Source organism: Podarcis erhardii (genome assembly GCF_964252035.2).
Source record: "Podarcis erhardii genome assembly, chromosome: 2".
NCBI lineage: Eukaryota > Metazoa > Chordata > Lepidosauria > Squamata > Lacertidae > Podarcis > Podarcis erhardii.
Window position 1 is genome coordinate 117008909 of NC_138498.1, and position 16816 is coordinate 117025724.

The window sequence follows — 16816 nt, forward strand, 5'->3', positions numbered from 1 at the left end:
GCATCTCAAAAGGAAAACAAGATTGAAGGTGAGGGAGCCCATTTGAGGAAAATAGTGTTTATTGGGACTGTAAATGTGTGTCTATCTCTTGAAGAAACTGCAGATGGAATTGTGGAAAAAGGAAGGAAAATGCAAAGCAACAACACCCCCCCTCCCCCCCCCCCCGTTATTTCTGCTGACTTTGACTGGAAAAACTGCCAAAAGTGCCCTTGGCAGGTAAATGTTTTTATATCAGTCATTTTGGTCTGGAGGGAAACTCCTGCTTGGCCTGAGAGGCAGATTTAGTCTCCTCAGGAGATACTGAGGTATGTTTGGTATCCCCACAGAAAAAAGATAGGGAGGAGGGTCTCCCCAGAGAACGAGGCTCCTGAGAACATGTAGAGTTCAGCTCCTGAGTCAGCGTCAGAAAAAGACACACGTCCCCCTTCATAGTCGAGAGTCACTCGGATCCTCCTGGGCTTCTCCCTCAGGGACAGAGGAGAGTAATCAGGGGAGGTGAAGGCCCAGTACTCGCTTTCCCAATTCTCCAAAGCCCAGATCCCTCCCCCAGGACTGAAGGAGAATAGGCCCTTTCTCCTCACAGACTTTCTAGTGACCCCCAAAGCCCACTCTTCCTCACTTCCCACATTGACTTCCCAGAAATGTCTGCCTGCTGTGAATCCCTCATGTCCCAACACACAAGGCCAGCTGCTGAATCTCTCAGGACTGTTGGGCAGGTCTTGCTCTTTCTCTCCCCAGCCTACGCTTTTCTGATCCTCAGACAGGATGAGGCTGGGATGGGCTGTGTCTGGATCCAGAGTGACATTTGCTGTTGGGGAGAAATGACGGAAAGAGAAGATTAGGCAGAGTCAGCTGAGAGACAGAAACGGACATCCTGATGATAATACAGTGGTGCCTCGCAAGACGAAATTAATTCGTTCCACGAGTCTCTTCGTCTTGCGTTTTTTTCATCTTGCGAAGCACCCCTATTAGCGGCTTAGCGGATTACCGCTATTAGCGGTTTAGCGGCTATTAGCGGCTTAGAAAAAGGGGGGGGAGGAAAAAAACTCGCAAGACGTTTTCGTCTTGCGAAGCAAGCCCATAGGGAAATTCGTCTTGCGAAGCGCCTCGAAAAACGGAAAACCCTTTCGTCTAGCGGGTTTTTCATCTTGCGAGGCATTCGTCTTGTGGGGCACCACTGTAATAATAAAAAATCAACCCCAGAAAACCATATTCCCTTTCAGGTCTATGGGATTTCTTTCCATTGCATGCATGACTAAGACTCCTCCTTGCAGACTCTCATCAGAATATCTTCCTTGTTGGTTTTTAAATCAGTCTTCTCCACTTTCTTATATGCAATGTGTATTGTGCCTGCCCTCCTCTCAACCCAGACATTTTCTAAGAGAAAAAACCAACCAGTAAACCGTTTACTCATCTCGTCTGTGCTAGTGAAGGGGAAAGAGAGAATTGGAGGAGGCAGGAGAGGAGAGAAGCTGCTTTCCTTTGACCATCTCTGTGGGAATTCGCCTTTGGGTTGGGATGGGAGATGAGGGCTCCTCCATAATAATAATAATAATAATAATAATAATAATAATAATAATAATAAAAAATTACATTTGCATACTGCCTGTCACACATAGGTCACAGGGTGGTTCACAGCATAAAAATACAACATAAAACCACATATAGGCCTCCCTTCACTTTCGCGGGGGTCAGGTTCTGGGCCCTCGTGCCCACAAGTGAAAATTGCATTAAGTGGGGAGCCTGTTTATTCCTGCCCTCCATCTCTCTCACCCACTTGGTCTCTCCTTGCCTTCCTCCCCACCATCTTGGAAGTTTAGGGCTTGTCGCCAGGGAAGAGGAGTCAGGTGGCAGGGCAATTTTACAAAGGATGGCTTATTCAATGCTTCTCTTTTGGATTTAATTAATACCATAAGACTAGTTCCCTGGGGGAAGGGAGAATAACTCAAAAGGTTACCAATCAGGGGCTGAGACAGTCATGATAGGCAAGTGTAGAGTTGCCATATTTTGAAGAGCAAAAAAGAGGACACATTTGCCAACTTCTACTCTTAACCATGGAGCGCTAAGACGACATTAATTTTAAATACCCCTACTCTATGTAGGCTTTCGAAGCTGTGATATACTGCTAGTAGCAATGTTCTTAACTTTCAACAACAACAACAACAACAACAACAACAACAACAACACATATTGCTCCCTCGCTTGCCACATGAAAGTGTTTGGGCTCATGTTCACATTTTTGTGAATGCAAGTGTGCACAGAACAATTTATTAAACTGTTAAACATGTACATACGGACTCTCCTTAAGGGCGGGGGGGTGTGTTAACTCTTGCCCTCCCAGACTCCTTCCTCAAGATCTTGTAGCTGAGCCAGCATCCTTTTAGTTCAGCCACAAGAGAAGGGTTTTATACAGGATGTGGCCAGCTTAAGGTGCTGCTCTGTTGCGATTCTCTGGTCTAGGCTAGCTTAGCTGGGTGCCTTAGATCTGAGTCTAATGCATGAGAAAAAATTTAATGGGTTACTGTAAACCAAATCAAACAACCTGAAACATTTTGCCAAATATAAAAATTTTAAAAATCCACCCAGGGGAGAATTTTAATCATGAAAGTAGAGGACCTGTCTGAGAAAAAGAGGACATGTGGCAACCAGTCTTGAAAAAGGTCACATGGAAAAGCAACCCAACTCTCTCTAGGCAGGGATGAAACTCTTCCCTCCTCCAACTGATCCTTCTGGGCAGTTTCTCTCCCTGCCTTCTGCACCTTCAAGTCCACCCTCTCTTCCTTTGTGGTACAAACAGCAGGGCTAGAATCAAGCTGTACAAAAGAGACTCTTGTGAATTGGGGGTCTCCATGTGAAATTTACCTCTCTGAAGATTTCTGAATGACTGAACATCTGAGGAAGCAAAAAGACAGGCTTAACAGGCTACAATGCAGTAGCTAAATAAATTAAATCTTTTTTTACAAAACATCACCATAACATAGCATCTGTTGTTTCCTTATTTCAAGCAAAAGATTAAATCTTAGAACAAATAATTGCAAAGACGACAGCTGTAGGTCTAAGTAGTGGTGTTAAATATTCTCCAAAAGATTATTCTTGAGAATGTAATATCACTAAGCCTAAGGAATTAAAACAATTAATGTGTTTAGTTGTAATTCCTGCATTGCAGGGGGTTGGACTAGATGATCCTTGGGATCCTTGGGGGAAGGGGGGAAATAACTCAAAAGGTTACCTTTTGAAGAAGTGTGCATGCACACGAAAGCTTACACCAAGAACAAACTTAGTTGGTCTCTAACGTGCTGCTGGACAATTTATTTATTTTTATTTTGACTGCGTCAGACCAACATGGCTACCTACTTGAATCAAAAGGTTTCCAGTTAGGGGCTAAGACAGTCATGATAGGCAAGTGTAGAGTTGTCGTATTTAGAAGAGCAAAAAAGAGAACACATTTGCCAACTTCTACTCTTAACCATAGATCGCTATGACGACTCTCATTTTAAATACCCCTACTCTATGTAGGCTATAGAAGCTGTGATATATTGCTAGTAGCAATGTTCTTAACTTTCAACAACAAAATAATAATAATAATACATATTGCTCCCTTGCTTGCCACGTGAAAGTATTTGGGCTCATGTTCACACCTTGGTGAACATAAGTGTGCACAGAACAATTTATTAAACTGTTTAACATCTGCATATGGACTCTCCTTAAGGGCAGGGGGGTGTTAACTCTTGCCTTCCCAGACTCCTTCCTCAAGATCTTGTAGCTGAGCCAGCGTCCTTTTAGTTCAGCCACAAGTGAAGGGATTTACACAGTATGTTGCTAGCTTAAGGTGCTGCTCTGTTGCAATTCTCTGCTGCAAACTAGCTTAGCTGGGTGCCTTAGATCTGAGTCTAATGCATGAGAAAAAATTTAATGGGTTACTGTAAACCAAAAAAACCAAACCCAAAAACTTTTTGCCGAATTTTAAACATTTTGCCAAATTTTACACATCTGCCAGGGGATAATTTTTTATCATGAAAATGGAGGACCTGTCTGAGAAAAAGAGGACATGTGGCAACCAGGCTTGAAAATGGTCACATGGAAAAGCAACCCAACTCTCTCTAGGCAGAAATAAAACTCTTCCCTCCTCAGTCTGACTCTTCTGGGCAGTTTCTCTCCTCCCCCCCTTCGGCACCTTCAAGTCCACCCTCTCTGTCACTGTGGTACAAACAGCAGGTCTAGAGTCAAGCTGTGGATGGTTCTCAACTGTACAGAAGAGACTTTTTACCCCCCATGAAACACTAGTCCCCACCCCTCCTGTGAATTGGGGTCTGCATGTGAAATTTACCTCTCTGAAGATTTCTGAATGACTGGACATCTGAGGAAGCAAAAAGAGAGGCTTAATGGGCTACACCACAATAGCTCCCCAAAAAAATCTTTTTACAAAACATCACCACAACATAGCATCTGTTGTTTCCTTATTTCCAACACAAGATTAAATCATAGAACAAATAATTGCAAAGACAACAACTGTAGGCCTAAGGAATTAAAACAACTAGCATGTTTAGCTTTAATTCCTGCATTGCAGGGAATTGGACTAGATGATCCTTGGGATCCTTGGGATCCTTTCAAGCTCTACTATTCCATGATTTCATGGAAAAATCAGAAATAGTAAACTATTCTAGAAAATGGCAGAATACAATCATTCAAAATCTACAAATAAAATGAGGATCTGTATTGGAGGGCTGGAGGAAGGTTAACAACTGCCCCCAAGTAAACTGGTGGGGCAAAGCTGTTGAAACTGGCATTTCCAAGCATGGTGATTGTTGTGTATTGAGTCAAAGGATTTTATATCTGTATTATTATTGTCTGTATTTGCATTAGGGTAAAGTAACTGCCTTTTGGTTCCAGAGGGTACAGCTACTATTGGTTCATTTAAGCTGCTGTATTTGGATCCTCTGTCTTATTGGTTGCCTCCAAAAGGCAGGACTGTGATTGCCTGATATTGTTCCCTCCAAAATGTATCCCTTCTAGCTAGTTCCCTGTCCCTATAAATGTAGCTCTCCCGTCCTCAGGTCTTAGTCTTGTTGCTTTAATAAAGAAGTGTTACTAGAGAACTGCCTCCAGCATATTATGTCAAGAGAGCTGAAATCACAAACCCCACGTCACAACAGTGACAAACCAAATTGCAGAGGAAGAATTGGCAGAGCTTTGCCATGTAATTCCAAGGGTCTCGTGCAATGGGAAGTCTTCCGTCCTGAAATGGGGCCGATCTCATAAGAACTGGGAACTCTTGAGGAGATGGGGATGGCTGAAGCACGAGAAATGGCTGGTGAGGTTGAAACTCTGACCAAGAGGCGGCTCAGGCCTTGGCTCTGCTACTGGGAGACCAGCCTGGCAGGAGGTGGAGGAGGGACTGGGTGCTTGCGGGTGCCCTTCTTAACACACTTCACGCGGTAGAAATCTAACCAAATCTCAAGAAGCCCCAAACAACCTCTCCAGATTGTGTGGAGGGAAACAAGGGAGGTTCCATGTGAATCAGGACATTAATAGAATTCCCAGTGTGAAATCCTGGCAGCCATTATTCATTACCTTTCCATTGTTTCATTGCATCTTCCACAAAGTGATTTACATCACAGGATTCCAAGATCCTGTTCCTCAGTTCTGGAGGGAAAGCCAGTGGCTCTCCTTCTCTTTTCTCTCTTTTCTCATACCTGGTGAAAAGAAAAACATTATCAGCCCATTCAAACCCACAATTTCGGGTAAAGAAAAAGAAAGGAATTGAGAGGAGGAACCCGGCTGGAGGAAGCCCAGAGGGACAGGCAGGCAGTGAGTGGGGAGATTCTTCCACACTATGGACTCCTCAGATGATTGAAATTACCACAAAGTCCATGAATAGAAAGTGCAAGAGAAATAAAAGAGCCCCCATCCCTGTGTGAAGTGATGTGGGGAGGGAGGAGGCAGCTGTCCTTGAACCTTGGAGGGAGAATTGGGGGGCTACAAGTTCAGAAGATGGGGCTCTGCTTTTACCTGTGCGGTGCTGCAGGGAGTGAGTCCTCCAGTCTCCCCCCTGCAGCCCCTGGAGGGCCATGTCTGAGGTTCTTGCATCCCGGCCTCATGGAGTGATGCTAATGGAAATGAGCCAGATCCACTTACCTCTCCAAGGTGCTTCTCATATCCTAGAGGGGAAAAGAGAAGGGAATTCACTGCACACCACAGGCCACACTAGGAAGACCCCCTCAGACCCTGGAGTGGAGGAACAGCCTGGCCCTTAGATGTCAGTCTGCCTGGCATATGGCAAGCTTTTGGGTAAGGATGGCAGAATCAGCCAGTTTTTGTTTCTCTCAGTTTTTATTGTTCCAATCTGAAATTATGAATTTTGCCGATATCAAGTTCTCCACATTTCTACATCAGTTTGCAATTAATTTTTTTGAATCCTTTCGAAAATCCACCAGCATTTTAGGGAAATTTCACATTTGTGGGTTCAAGAGAAGATTATACCCCATCTCTTGTCTTAGATTATAATTTATTAATTTAATCCAGTTTGCATTGTGCAATTCAGACATAAGTAAGCCTAAAGGATAATCCAACTAGGACATTGTCCCAAATTGTCTTCCATAGAAGTCTCCGAATTTCAAATTCTATTTTCCATCTGGAAATTTTAAAAAGCACCTGCAGCATAAAATGCCTCCAAAGGGGTAATAAAACAGCTCAGTGTTTCTTTGGGCTCACCCACACTTCTGCTTTTCCTGTGCCCAGAAAACACGAGTCCAAGTGGTTTTGTCTTTGCCCTGCCACTTTCCCTCAGGAAAAACCTGCTCCTTGGTGCAACATCAAAGCAAACATCAATCCAGAGAAAACCTGGCTGAGGTTTGCTCTAATTCAGCAGTAAAAAGAGGGTTTTCCTGGAGGAAAGGGGTGGGACAAGCAGCAGTCTGAATGAGTCCCTCTGTCTTGCTCTTTGGTCACTGTGACTGAGCACCATTCTGGGCCAATCTGTATCCATGGGGAAGGGGATCAGCCCAGAAGTTGTGGAGGGAACGGGAAGAGAAGCTTGGTCAAGAGACTGGCTCATGTCGGAAGGAGGCCTGAACGCATCCCAGACGAAGCCCCCCACAGCTGAGAGGCATTTGGAGACAAAGCAACGGCAAAGAGCAGAAGATTAGCTCCCCTTCCATGAAGAACACAGAAGAATCTCTAGTCTGCATTCAGGTGAGTTAAGCATCCCAGGTCTCTCAGGTCTTCCTGTCCATTCCAAACCTGACTAGAGGCTCCATCAGCTCAGCCCCTGCACTTCTTGCATACATGAAATGGGCACATGAAGGATTGGAGGCAGCCTTTTCCTGGATCCTCTGGTTGTTCCTGCCACCATCTTACCTGCAGGAGTTCACTCGCTGGCTGCTGACTCTTCTCCTCCATCTCCTGGATGATCCTCTCAAGAGAGGAGAGTTTCCTGGAGAGTCTGGCCAGCTGCTCATCCCTTCTCCCTGCAATCTCCTTCTCCACCTCTTCCACATGAGTCAGCAGACGTTTTTCTTGTTCTTCCAGGAACTGGCGCAGTTCTCTGAACTTCTCCACAGTCTTCAGCCTCTCCGTTTCTGTTAATTTCTGCAAGAAAAGAGGAGATCTGAGTGTGGAAGATGGTCAGTTTTCAAAACATCAGGAAGAGAATTATGAGAATTCCACAGGGAGGACACTTCTGATTCTTCAGAGACATGAAACCAACCTCCAGTGGCTAAAGAAGTAAACATCTATTTTGAGGGGAGGCCCTCTCCATTGCTATTTCTGTTGACTTCTGTTTTGCAGAGAGCTACATCCTAAAGCAAGAAGCATTTTTTCTAGCCATGGATGTAGGGTAAAGTACGTATTAAAATATTTATACAAGGAGGTAGCTATCCTAACATCTGATTTGTTTTCAGAATAATAAATGATGAGAAGAGAAGACTCCCTGGAAAAGACCCTGATATTGGGAAAGATTGAGGGCACAAAGAGAAGGGAACGACAGAGGACAAGATGGTTGGACAGTGTTCTCGAAGCTACCAGCATGAGTTTGACCAAGCTGCAGGAGGCAGTGGAAGACAGGAGTGCCTGGCATGCTCTGGTCCATGGGGTCACGAAGAGTCGGACATGACTAAACGACTAAACAAGCTGCATTAAAAGGTGAACTTGAATTTTTCAAGGTAGACCCAGCCAAGTAATGTTCACACAAAAATGCACTTATTAGGGTAAAGTATGTATTATAATATTTATACAAGGAGGTAGCTACCCTAACAACTGATTCGTTTTCAGAATAATAAATGAATAAGCAGACAAAATGGAAAAATGAGAAATGCAGAGAAGCTGAAATGGGCAGATTTCCCCATCCCTCCTCAGTCTTGACTCGATTCTTCAAGTGCTTGTTCCCTCACTAGTAACAATAGAGACACTTACCAGGAGGTCTTTGCTTTCCTTGTCCAGGGCTGCTTGATGGGCCAGAATTTCCTCTCTCTCTTTCCTCAGAATTTCCAGGCTGCTACAGATCTCTCCCTAAAGAGAAAATGAACAACTCAGGTTTGATTGAGACAGACAGAGTGTTGATAGATATTATACTGGCTTCTTGCACCCAGTGGCCTTGCGAAGTAGTATACTGAAGGAAATAAAAGTCCATAGGTTTTCAACCTTTCTGGACCAACTACCTTCTTTTCTGCGGCACCCCTGTGGGGCTCAGGGACCCAGTTAGGTCACCCCTTGCGTTGCATGGCACAGGAGCATTTTTGAACCACATGAAAAGGTCATCTTTTCCCCTTGTCTTTGCAGATGCTACTCTGAACCATTGAGTCCTTTGCCATTTGGGGTGGGAGGAGATCCTCAGCCCCCCCCCCCCGCTGAAACCTCATTGCACAGGCCCCACATCACTCCCCAGCATTAGGTGCTTCCACCCCCACTCCTAAATCTGCTTCCAACAGATACTTGGGGAGGGGATCCTGCACCATTTGGTCAATTCCTGGCCACCAGTCCCGTCCCCCCAGCTGATCCCTTGCTGCTCTCTGTTTTGCAGGGCATTGAGGAAGCATCCTGTCAGCGAAAGGAGACATGTACAGTACTTAATTGTGTATATGCAACTTACACTTGTAGTGTTCTTAATAAGTACAATTATTAAGAAGAGCTGGGGGATGTGGATGAGGTTAACCCTTTCTCTCCCCACCATGGTCCCAGTTCAAATCTTTGAAGCTGCTGTGATTATTTCAAGGAAATATCCCTTTGTCCCCCTGGCAGAGAGAAAGACTTCAACTCCCTCCTCCCAGCCATCCCAGGAGCCCTCAGGCTTCCCCTGGGCTGCTTTTTACATAACAAACAATTAATGCCATGCCTAATTTGGATCTGAGAATTAAAAAGAAGAATCCACAGCTATTTCTCCCTCTCAAGATCCAGGAATTTCCTACCTTGTATTCCTCCAAAGCCTCCTTCAGAGGAATCGCCTTGTGATTTTCATGTATCCTGGATCTGTCACACACCACACAGATGGGGGCTTCATGGACTTTGCAGAAGAGCTTGAGGGGCTCCTGGTGATCCTCGCAGACTCCTCCTTTTCTTTCTTCTTCTTTCCTTCCTTGAACGCTGAGATTCTTGATTAACTGCAAGAAGTTTGCCAGTTGCCGGTTGGGGATGAGATTATTTTGCTGGACTGCTCTTCTGCACTGAGGGCAGGAAACCTCTGCCTCTGATTCCTGCCAGCACTGGACCAAACAGGACCGGCAGAAGTTGTGCCCACACTCTGGGATGATCACTGGATCCTTAAAATATTCCAGGCAGATGGAGCAAGTGGCTACATCAGAAAGATTCTGGACCAGATTCTGCTGCCCAGCAGCAGCCATGGCTCCCTCCCGCCAAAGACCCGAGTTAAGTTTCACTTTCTCTGTTTTCAGCCCCCGGGAGCGTCCTTTCCTGGAAATGACTCAGTGACCACGTGATCTTTTTTTCTTTTTTAAATGTCCCCAGGTCTTTGCAGCTGTTTTCTCAAGGAGCAGCGAATGCTTCTGGATTGCTTCACCTGCTTTTGATCACATACACAAACACGCACATACCTAGTAAGTTGTAGTATTCACACTATAACATTTTCATACGTAGGCTTCCTTGTCATTTTTGAATTGGATAAATTTTGCTGCTGCCCTAAATGGACGGGAGTTCTGATTTAGTAAGCGGGACTTGATTCCGTGATGAAAACTCCTAAAAGTCTGGTTGCTAATTTTAACTTAACCCGTTCTTAGCAAGCTGGCAAAGATCTTCAGATTGAAATAGACGTTTTCAGCATTGCCAACCTGGTGCCCTCTCTTTGCTGAAGGCTACAACTCCCATCATCCCTGGCCAGGACATCTCCAGGTATGGTTGGGAAGGCCCCCTGACTGAAGACCCTGCAGAGCTGCTGCCAGTCAGTGGAGGCAGTACTGACCTCAATGGAGCAATGGGCTGGCTCCCATGGTACCTGGAGAAGGTACCATCTACATGGTGGCCCCCCAGTTATGGAACTCCTTCTCTAGATATGAATGCCTGTTATGACTTGGCTATTATTAGTAATCCATATTACTATATAGTGTGAAGTCTCCCTATATTCCTAATAAAGTGTGGTCCCTTGCAATGGCTGAAAAACCTGGAGGGCTTTAACAGAGGGTTAGATAAAATTCACGGAGACTTTGGATGGTTATAAAGTGGTACCTTGATTTTCGAATAGCTTAGTTCCCAAACAACTTAGAACTCGAACACTGCAAACCTGGAAGTAGGTGTTCCGGTTTTCGAACTTTGCCTCAGAAGCCAAATGTGCTCCTGAGTTTCCATTTCACCCTTGCGCAGCTAATTTAAGTTCCCCCCATCGTAATTAAGGCTTTTTTCCTCCCGTTTTGACCCTTGCGCAGCTAATTTAAGTCGTCTCCCGCCCCCCATTGTAATCAAAGTCTTCCGTTTCTGATTGCAGTGTTTTGAGGTGATATTTGGTGCTTTTGCTATTTTTTTGCATTTTTCTTTGTGTTGCTTCATTTTTGTGACTGTGGCTTGTTTTTCGCTTTATGATTGATTGATTGATTGTGTGACTGCAGAAATGGATAAAAGCCCCCCATCCAAACAATGACTATCATTAGTGCAGGTAAGGAAAACAATAATTTTAATTTTTATCATCTACAATACTGTGAGGTTTCGAAAAGTAATGCAAAAGTGTCTTTTTAATTTTCTTTATAATGCTATATTTTCTTATTAATTAATGCTTGCAAAATGTTTCTGAAATAGCTGTGTATTAAGAATATTGTAGTACCTGCCTTATATCATGTAAAGGAATGTAAACTGCTTGTAATCCAGTTAAATGCTGCCTGTGAATTTACTGCTCTGCCTGCCTGCTAAGAGATTAATGGCCCTGGCTAAGGTCTTGCATAGCGGACGTGGGTGGCGCTGTGGGTTAAACTACACAGCCTAGGACTTGCCAATCAGAAGGTCAGCAGTTCAAATCCCTGTGACAGGGTGAGCTCCCTTGCTCTGTCCCTGCTCCTGCCAACCTAGCAGTTCGAAAGCACGTCAAAGTGCAAGTAGATAGATAGGTAATTGCTCCGGCAGGAAGGTAATTGGCGTTTCTGTGCGCTCCTCTGGTTCACCAGAAGCTGCTTGGTCATGCTGGCCACATGACCTGGAAGCTGTATGCCAGCTCTCTCAGCCAATAAAGCGAGATGAGCGCCGCAACCCCAAAGTCAGCCACGACTGGACTTAATAGTTAGGGGTCCCTTTACCTTTACCTAACCATATTCCCCAGCAGGTAAATGCGTAACTTTTCAGCCTGCCCTTGTTGACTTTGGGCGGCAGAGACGGGGGAGACAACCAGATGCCTAGAAACTTGGGCTTGGGGAGAGTTGGGTTCAAGTCCCTTTTTAGCTTTAGGAATTCAGAATCCCCTGGACCCGTTGCTGATCCTGATACCAGTCAGCCTCACAGAGCTGTTTTGGGGATAAAAAGCAGTGTGAGGGGGGAATAAATGATTTAACCAGCACTAGGTCCCCATGTTGCTAGCACCTGCTCACAATACCTTGCCATAATTTCAGCTGCATTTCCAACAGTCATAGCAGTTTGTTTCTCTGCTCCACCCATCACTATGGTTTGAAAACTTGCTGGTTGCAGCAATGCTTGATTTAGTGTGAATGTGCTTCTCAAACCACTTTCTTTGAACATAAGCATGTGTTTGCGGTGCAATAAGAATGCAGTTTCACAAATCAATGAAAAAGAAGCTAAAAGTGACATAAAAGGAAAGGGGAATGGGGAGGGAGGAGGAAAGGAACAAGCTCAGGTACTAGTTCTTAAAGTTATAACGACCAGTTGGGGTAGAAACAGTGATGGAGTGACTGTTACTAGGTGACAGTAGCGGTAGCAATGGAATAACCCTTATTGGTTTCTCTCTCTCTCTCTCTCTCTCTCTCTCTCTCTGCTCTGCAACCTCATGCAATATTGGCATTTGCTCAGTTCTATGTATGTTATTTCCAGCATGGCCTACTTTAAAAAGGGTTCAGTCCAAGCCCTGATGTTTCATCCATTGTGTCATTTAAAGTCACACTGTGTTGAGCGCCTTCAAACATCATTCTTGAACATGCTTATTGCTCCCATTGTTTTTTCTGCATTTTGACTGCCAATGCAAGAGAAATGTGTTAGGGACACAGCCAACATTTGTGTGTGAGAGAGTGTGTTTTGGGGGGGCGTTGTCCATTCTAGGCAAAATGGCCACTCCAGTCAGCTTCTCCCTGGGGTTCCCAGCGTGGCCTTTGGCCCCTCCCATTTGTAACGAGGGCTGCTTTTTGGACCAAGGGTGGTGTGGAAGGGGCTGCGTGGTGTTGCCTGTCAGCAGTGGGGGTGGGCATCGGGCCAGACCCCCAGCTCAGGGTGCCCGGGGTAAGGGGTGTGGGCCCCCGCCAAGGAGCAGTGGAAGGTGCGGGAGGGGACCGAGGGCGAGGGATAAAACCAAACCAAAGTGGAGGGGATTAGGGCTTATCTGCTCCCCCCACCAATAATATTTTTATTCAAGTTGGCGCCCATGCTTGTAAAGATCGGTTGCTGGAGGCTGTGGGGGGGGGCGGCAAGGCTGCTTTTGCTCTCTGGTCCTCCTTGCAGGTTTTGCACAGGTGTCTGGGTGGCCCCTCTTGGGCGCTGGACCAAATGGGATACTTTTGTGTCCTCCCTTCCACAGGGTGAGTGGAGGCTCCCAGGAAACGTACGATGACACACAAATGAGGCCAACATCATATAGGAGATGGTGGAAGGGGAGGTGGCGTTCAGCCAGGTGGGGGGAAGGTGACTTTATTCCATCATGTGCCACCACCCCATGGAAAACGCAGGGAAAGGAGAGCAGGCTGCAGCAGTCAGTAGTCAGTGGCCCTGATAGTGGAGCCAGAGTGAGTCCTGCCTGATCTTTGAAGGGGTCAAGTCCACAGGCATGTGTTGTTCTAGCTATTAGTATTCCAGGAGGGAAATCAGATGCACCTGGTGCTGAAAAGACACTCCTTGGGGGAGCATTGTGTATTTGGGGTGGGACTGAGGAACACAGGGAAGGTGCCCTGTGAAATGTATAGGGCAGCACAGCCCATGGGGCCCCTTCCGGAAGCTGCTGGACTGCAATTCCCATCCTCTCCAGCATTATCCAGAGGACACCCCATTTGATGCATCCACTCAAAACACATTTAACTGAGCAGAAGCCCCACTCAATGCAAGGTTTACTTCTGACAATGTGTGGAGATGGCGAGGCTGTATTTGCAGAGGCCATTTGAAGATGATGCCCTGTTCAATTTCTTTTTCTTTCTCTTCCCGTCTGAGGTCTCCAGAGCCTCTCCAATTCTGTTAATTTCTGCAAGAAAAGAGGAAGTCTGAGTGTGGAAGATGGTCAGTTTTCAAAACATCAGGAAGAGAATTATGAGAATTCCATAGGGAGGACACTTCTGATTCTTCAGAGACATGAAACCTCCAGTGGCTAAAGAAGTAAACATCTATTTTGAGGGGAGGCCCTCTCCATTGCTATTTCTGTTACTTCTGTTTTGCAGAGAGCTACATCCTAAAGCAAGAAGCATTTTTCCTAGCCATGGATGTTCCCTGCATGTTTTTGGGTATGGCATAACCAGAGTTCATAGTTGTTCAGAGAACATCCAGGGACATAAAACCCCCTCAGTTTATGCTGGTGCCATTTAGGTGTAGAAAGGCAACAGAAACAGAGGGGGAAAGACAATTTTTAAAGTAATATTTATAGTAAATCGGGATTTGAATTGAACTGCTTGCACCCTATCAGCTCACAAGTCCTCAGGCTCCTCCTTGACTGCTATTCACATAATAAATGAAAATGGGAAATAAACTAAATCTATCTGCATTAACTCAATATGCCAGCAAGTTTAGAAAACTCAGCAGTGGCCAGAGGATTGGAGAAGATCAGTCTACATCCCAATCCCAAAGAAGGGCAGTGCCAAAGAATGCTCCAACTACCGCACAATTGCACTCATTTCACACGCTAGCAAGGTTATGCTTAAAATTCTACAAGGCAGGCTTAAGCAGTATGTGGACCGAGAACTCCCAGAAGTGCAAGCTGGATTTCAAAGGGGCAGAGGAACCAGAGACTAAATTGCAAACATGCTGGATTATGGAGAAAGCTAGAGAGTTCCAGAAAAACATCTACTTCTGCTTCATTGACTACGCAAAAGCCTTTGACTGTGTCAACCACAGCAAACTATGGCAAGTTCTTAAAGAAATGGGAGTGCTTGATCACCTCATCTGTCTCCTGAGAAATCGCTATGTGGGACAAGAAGCTACAGTTAGAACTGGATATGGAACAAATTATTGGTTCAAAATTGGGAAAGGAGTACGACAAGGCTGTATATTGTCTCTCTGTTTATTTAACTTATATGCAGAATTCATCATGCGAAAGGCTGGGCTGGATGAATCCCTAGCCAGAATTAAGATTGCCGGAATAAATATCAACAACCTAAGATATGTCCTTACCCACAACAACTTCAAATTCGGTGATGACCTGTTCCTTCAGATCAGCGGCACAGCAATGGGCACCCACATGGCCCCACAGTATGCCAACATCTTCATGGCAGATTTAGAACAACGTTTCCTAAACTCCTACCCACTCAAACCTCTCTTGTACCTGCGATACATTGACGATATTTTTATCATCTGGACACATGGTCAACAGACCCTGGACACCTTCCACCAGAAATTCAATGATTTTCACCCCACAATCAACCTAACAATGAATCAATCTATGCAAGAAATACATTTTTTGGACACTACTATAAAAATACAGGATGGGCGCATAGACACCACCTTATACCGTAAACCAACTGACCAACAAACATATCTACATGCCTCTAGCTAGCATCCCAAACATACCAAACAGTCCATTGTATATAGCCAGGCACTACGTTACAGCCGCATCTGTTCCAATTCTACAGACAGAGACTCTCACCTAAGAGATCTACAGCAAACCTTTTTAGAACTAAAATACCCAGCAGATGAAGTTAGACAACAGATCAACAGAGCCAGACTGATACCCAGAGAGAACTTACTGCAAGACAGACCCAAAAAAGAAAATAACAGAACACCTCTAGTCATCACATACAGCTCCCAAGTTAAAACAGTACAACGCATCATCAGAGATCTACAACCTCTCCTGGACAATGACAGTTCTCTTTCTCAAGCTCTGGGAGGAAGACCTTTCATTGCCTACAGACAGCCACCCAATCTTAAACAACTCCTAACCCACAATAATACTACAACCAGACTTAACACGGACACTGGCACCAGAGCCTGCAATAAACCCAGATGCCAACTTTGCTGCCACATACACCCGGACAACACCATTACTGGCCCCAACAACATCACACATACCATCTCGGGACTATTTAATTGCTCATCGTCTAACATTGTGTATGCTATCAAATGCCAACAGTGTCCTTCAGCTCTCTATATTGGACAAACAGGCCAAACCTTACGCCAAAGGATAAACAGACATAAATCTGACATCAGGAATCACAAGACAGAGAAACCAGTAGGAGAACACTTCAATCTCCCAGGACATTCTATACAAGATCTCAAAGTAGCTGTTCTATTACAAAGGAATTTCAGAAATAGACTGGAAAGAGAAGCTGCTGAATTGCAACTTATTACCAAACTTAAAACCATGGAGAGACCTGGTCTGAACAAAGACATTGGATTCTTATCTCATCATACATGACAAAGCCATTTTTCACCTTCTCACCCCTTGCTTTTTCCTGTAAGACCTATTGCAGTCGTTAAGAGTTGTCAACAGGCTCATCACAGCTATCTGCCAATCACCCATTCCCACCACCCTTCTGAGCAATACTCCTCCCCACCTTCTCACTATATAGAAGGGTCTGGTGACTTCTGTTTCAGTGTATCTGAAGAAGTGTGCATGCACACGAAAGCTCATACCTAGAACTAACTTAGTTGGTCTTTAAGGTGCTACTGGAAGGAATTTTTTGTTTTGACTAAGATATGCAGATGACACAACTTTGATGGCAGAAAGTGAGGAGGAATTAAAGAACCTCTTAAAGAGGGTGAAAGAGGAGAGCGCAAAATATGGTCTGAAGCTGAATTAGGTCGATCTTAGGGGATGGGAATTTTCGAAAAATTGGGTTATTGACGATAAGTGTAATTTGGGGATAAGAATTTGTTGAATTGATTTGTTAAACTGGAAGACAAGAGGGGGAGGGGAGGGGAAGTCCTGGTTATTGGAAAAAGATTATAAATTGGATTTAATTTGTTTTAAATTGGAAAACTTTAATAAAAATTATTTAAAAAAACAACAACAACAAAATATGGTCTGAAG

The 16816-nt window shown here is 44.8% G+C and overlaps 1 protein-coding gene across 3 annotated transcripts; it reads right to left on the reverse strand.

Annotated features, from left to right (window-relative positions):
- Positions 1–165: 165 nt before the first annotated feature.
- Positions 166–9951, reverse strand: LOC309336933 (zinc finger protein RFP-like). Of its 3 annotated transcripts, none has more exons than XM_081853456.1 (7): positions 9402–9951; positions 8410–8505; positions 7357–7587; positions 6136–6158; positions 5572–5693; positions 4328–4357; positions 166–808 (listed from the first exon to the last, which is right to left on the reverse strand). In XM_081853456.1, the coding sequence occupies exons 1-7, from the start codon at positions 9831–9833 to the stop codon at positions 291–293; spliced, it is 1452 nt and encodes a 483-aa protein (XP_081709582.1). In that variant the 5' UTR covers positions 9834–9951; the 3' UTR covers positions 166–290. The 3 variants fall into 3 exon arrangements, with proteins under 3 accessions (XP_081709582.1, XP_081709581.1, XP_081709583.1); XM_081853455.1 differs by lacking the exon at positions 4328–4357 and adding an exon at positions 2863–2892 and having other exon boundaries at positions 9402–9950; XM_081853457.1 differs by lacking the exon at positions 4328–4357 and having other exon boundaries at positions 9402–9950.
- Positions 9952–16816: the final 6865 nt, after the last annotated feature.

What these genes read in the sequence shown, in the direction of transcription:
- LOC309336933 (XM_081853456.1), bottom strand. Translation starts at nt 9,833, where the DNA reads ATGGCTGCTGCTGGGCAGCAGAATCTGGTCCAGAATCTTTCTGATGTA. An exon ending in ATGAGAAGCACCTTGGAGAG is followed by an intron (nt 5,694 to 6,135) that starts GTAAGTGGATCT and finishes TCTTTTCACCAG; the next exon opens with GTATGAGAAAAGAGAGAAAA. An exon ending in TGCAATGAAACAATGGAAAG is followed by an intron (nt 4,358 to 5,571) that starts GTAATGAATAAT and finishes TTGCTTCCTCAG; the next exon opens with ATGTCCAGTCATTCAGAAAT.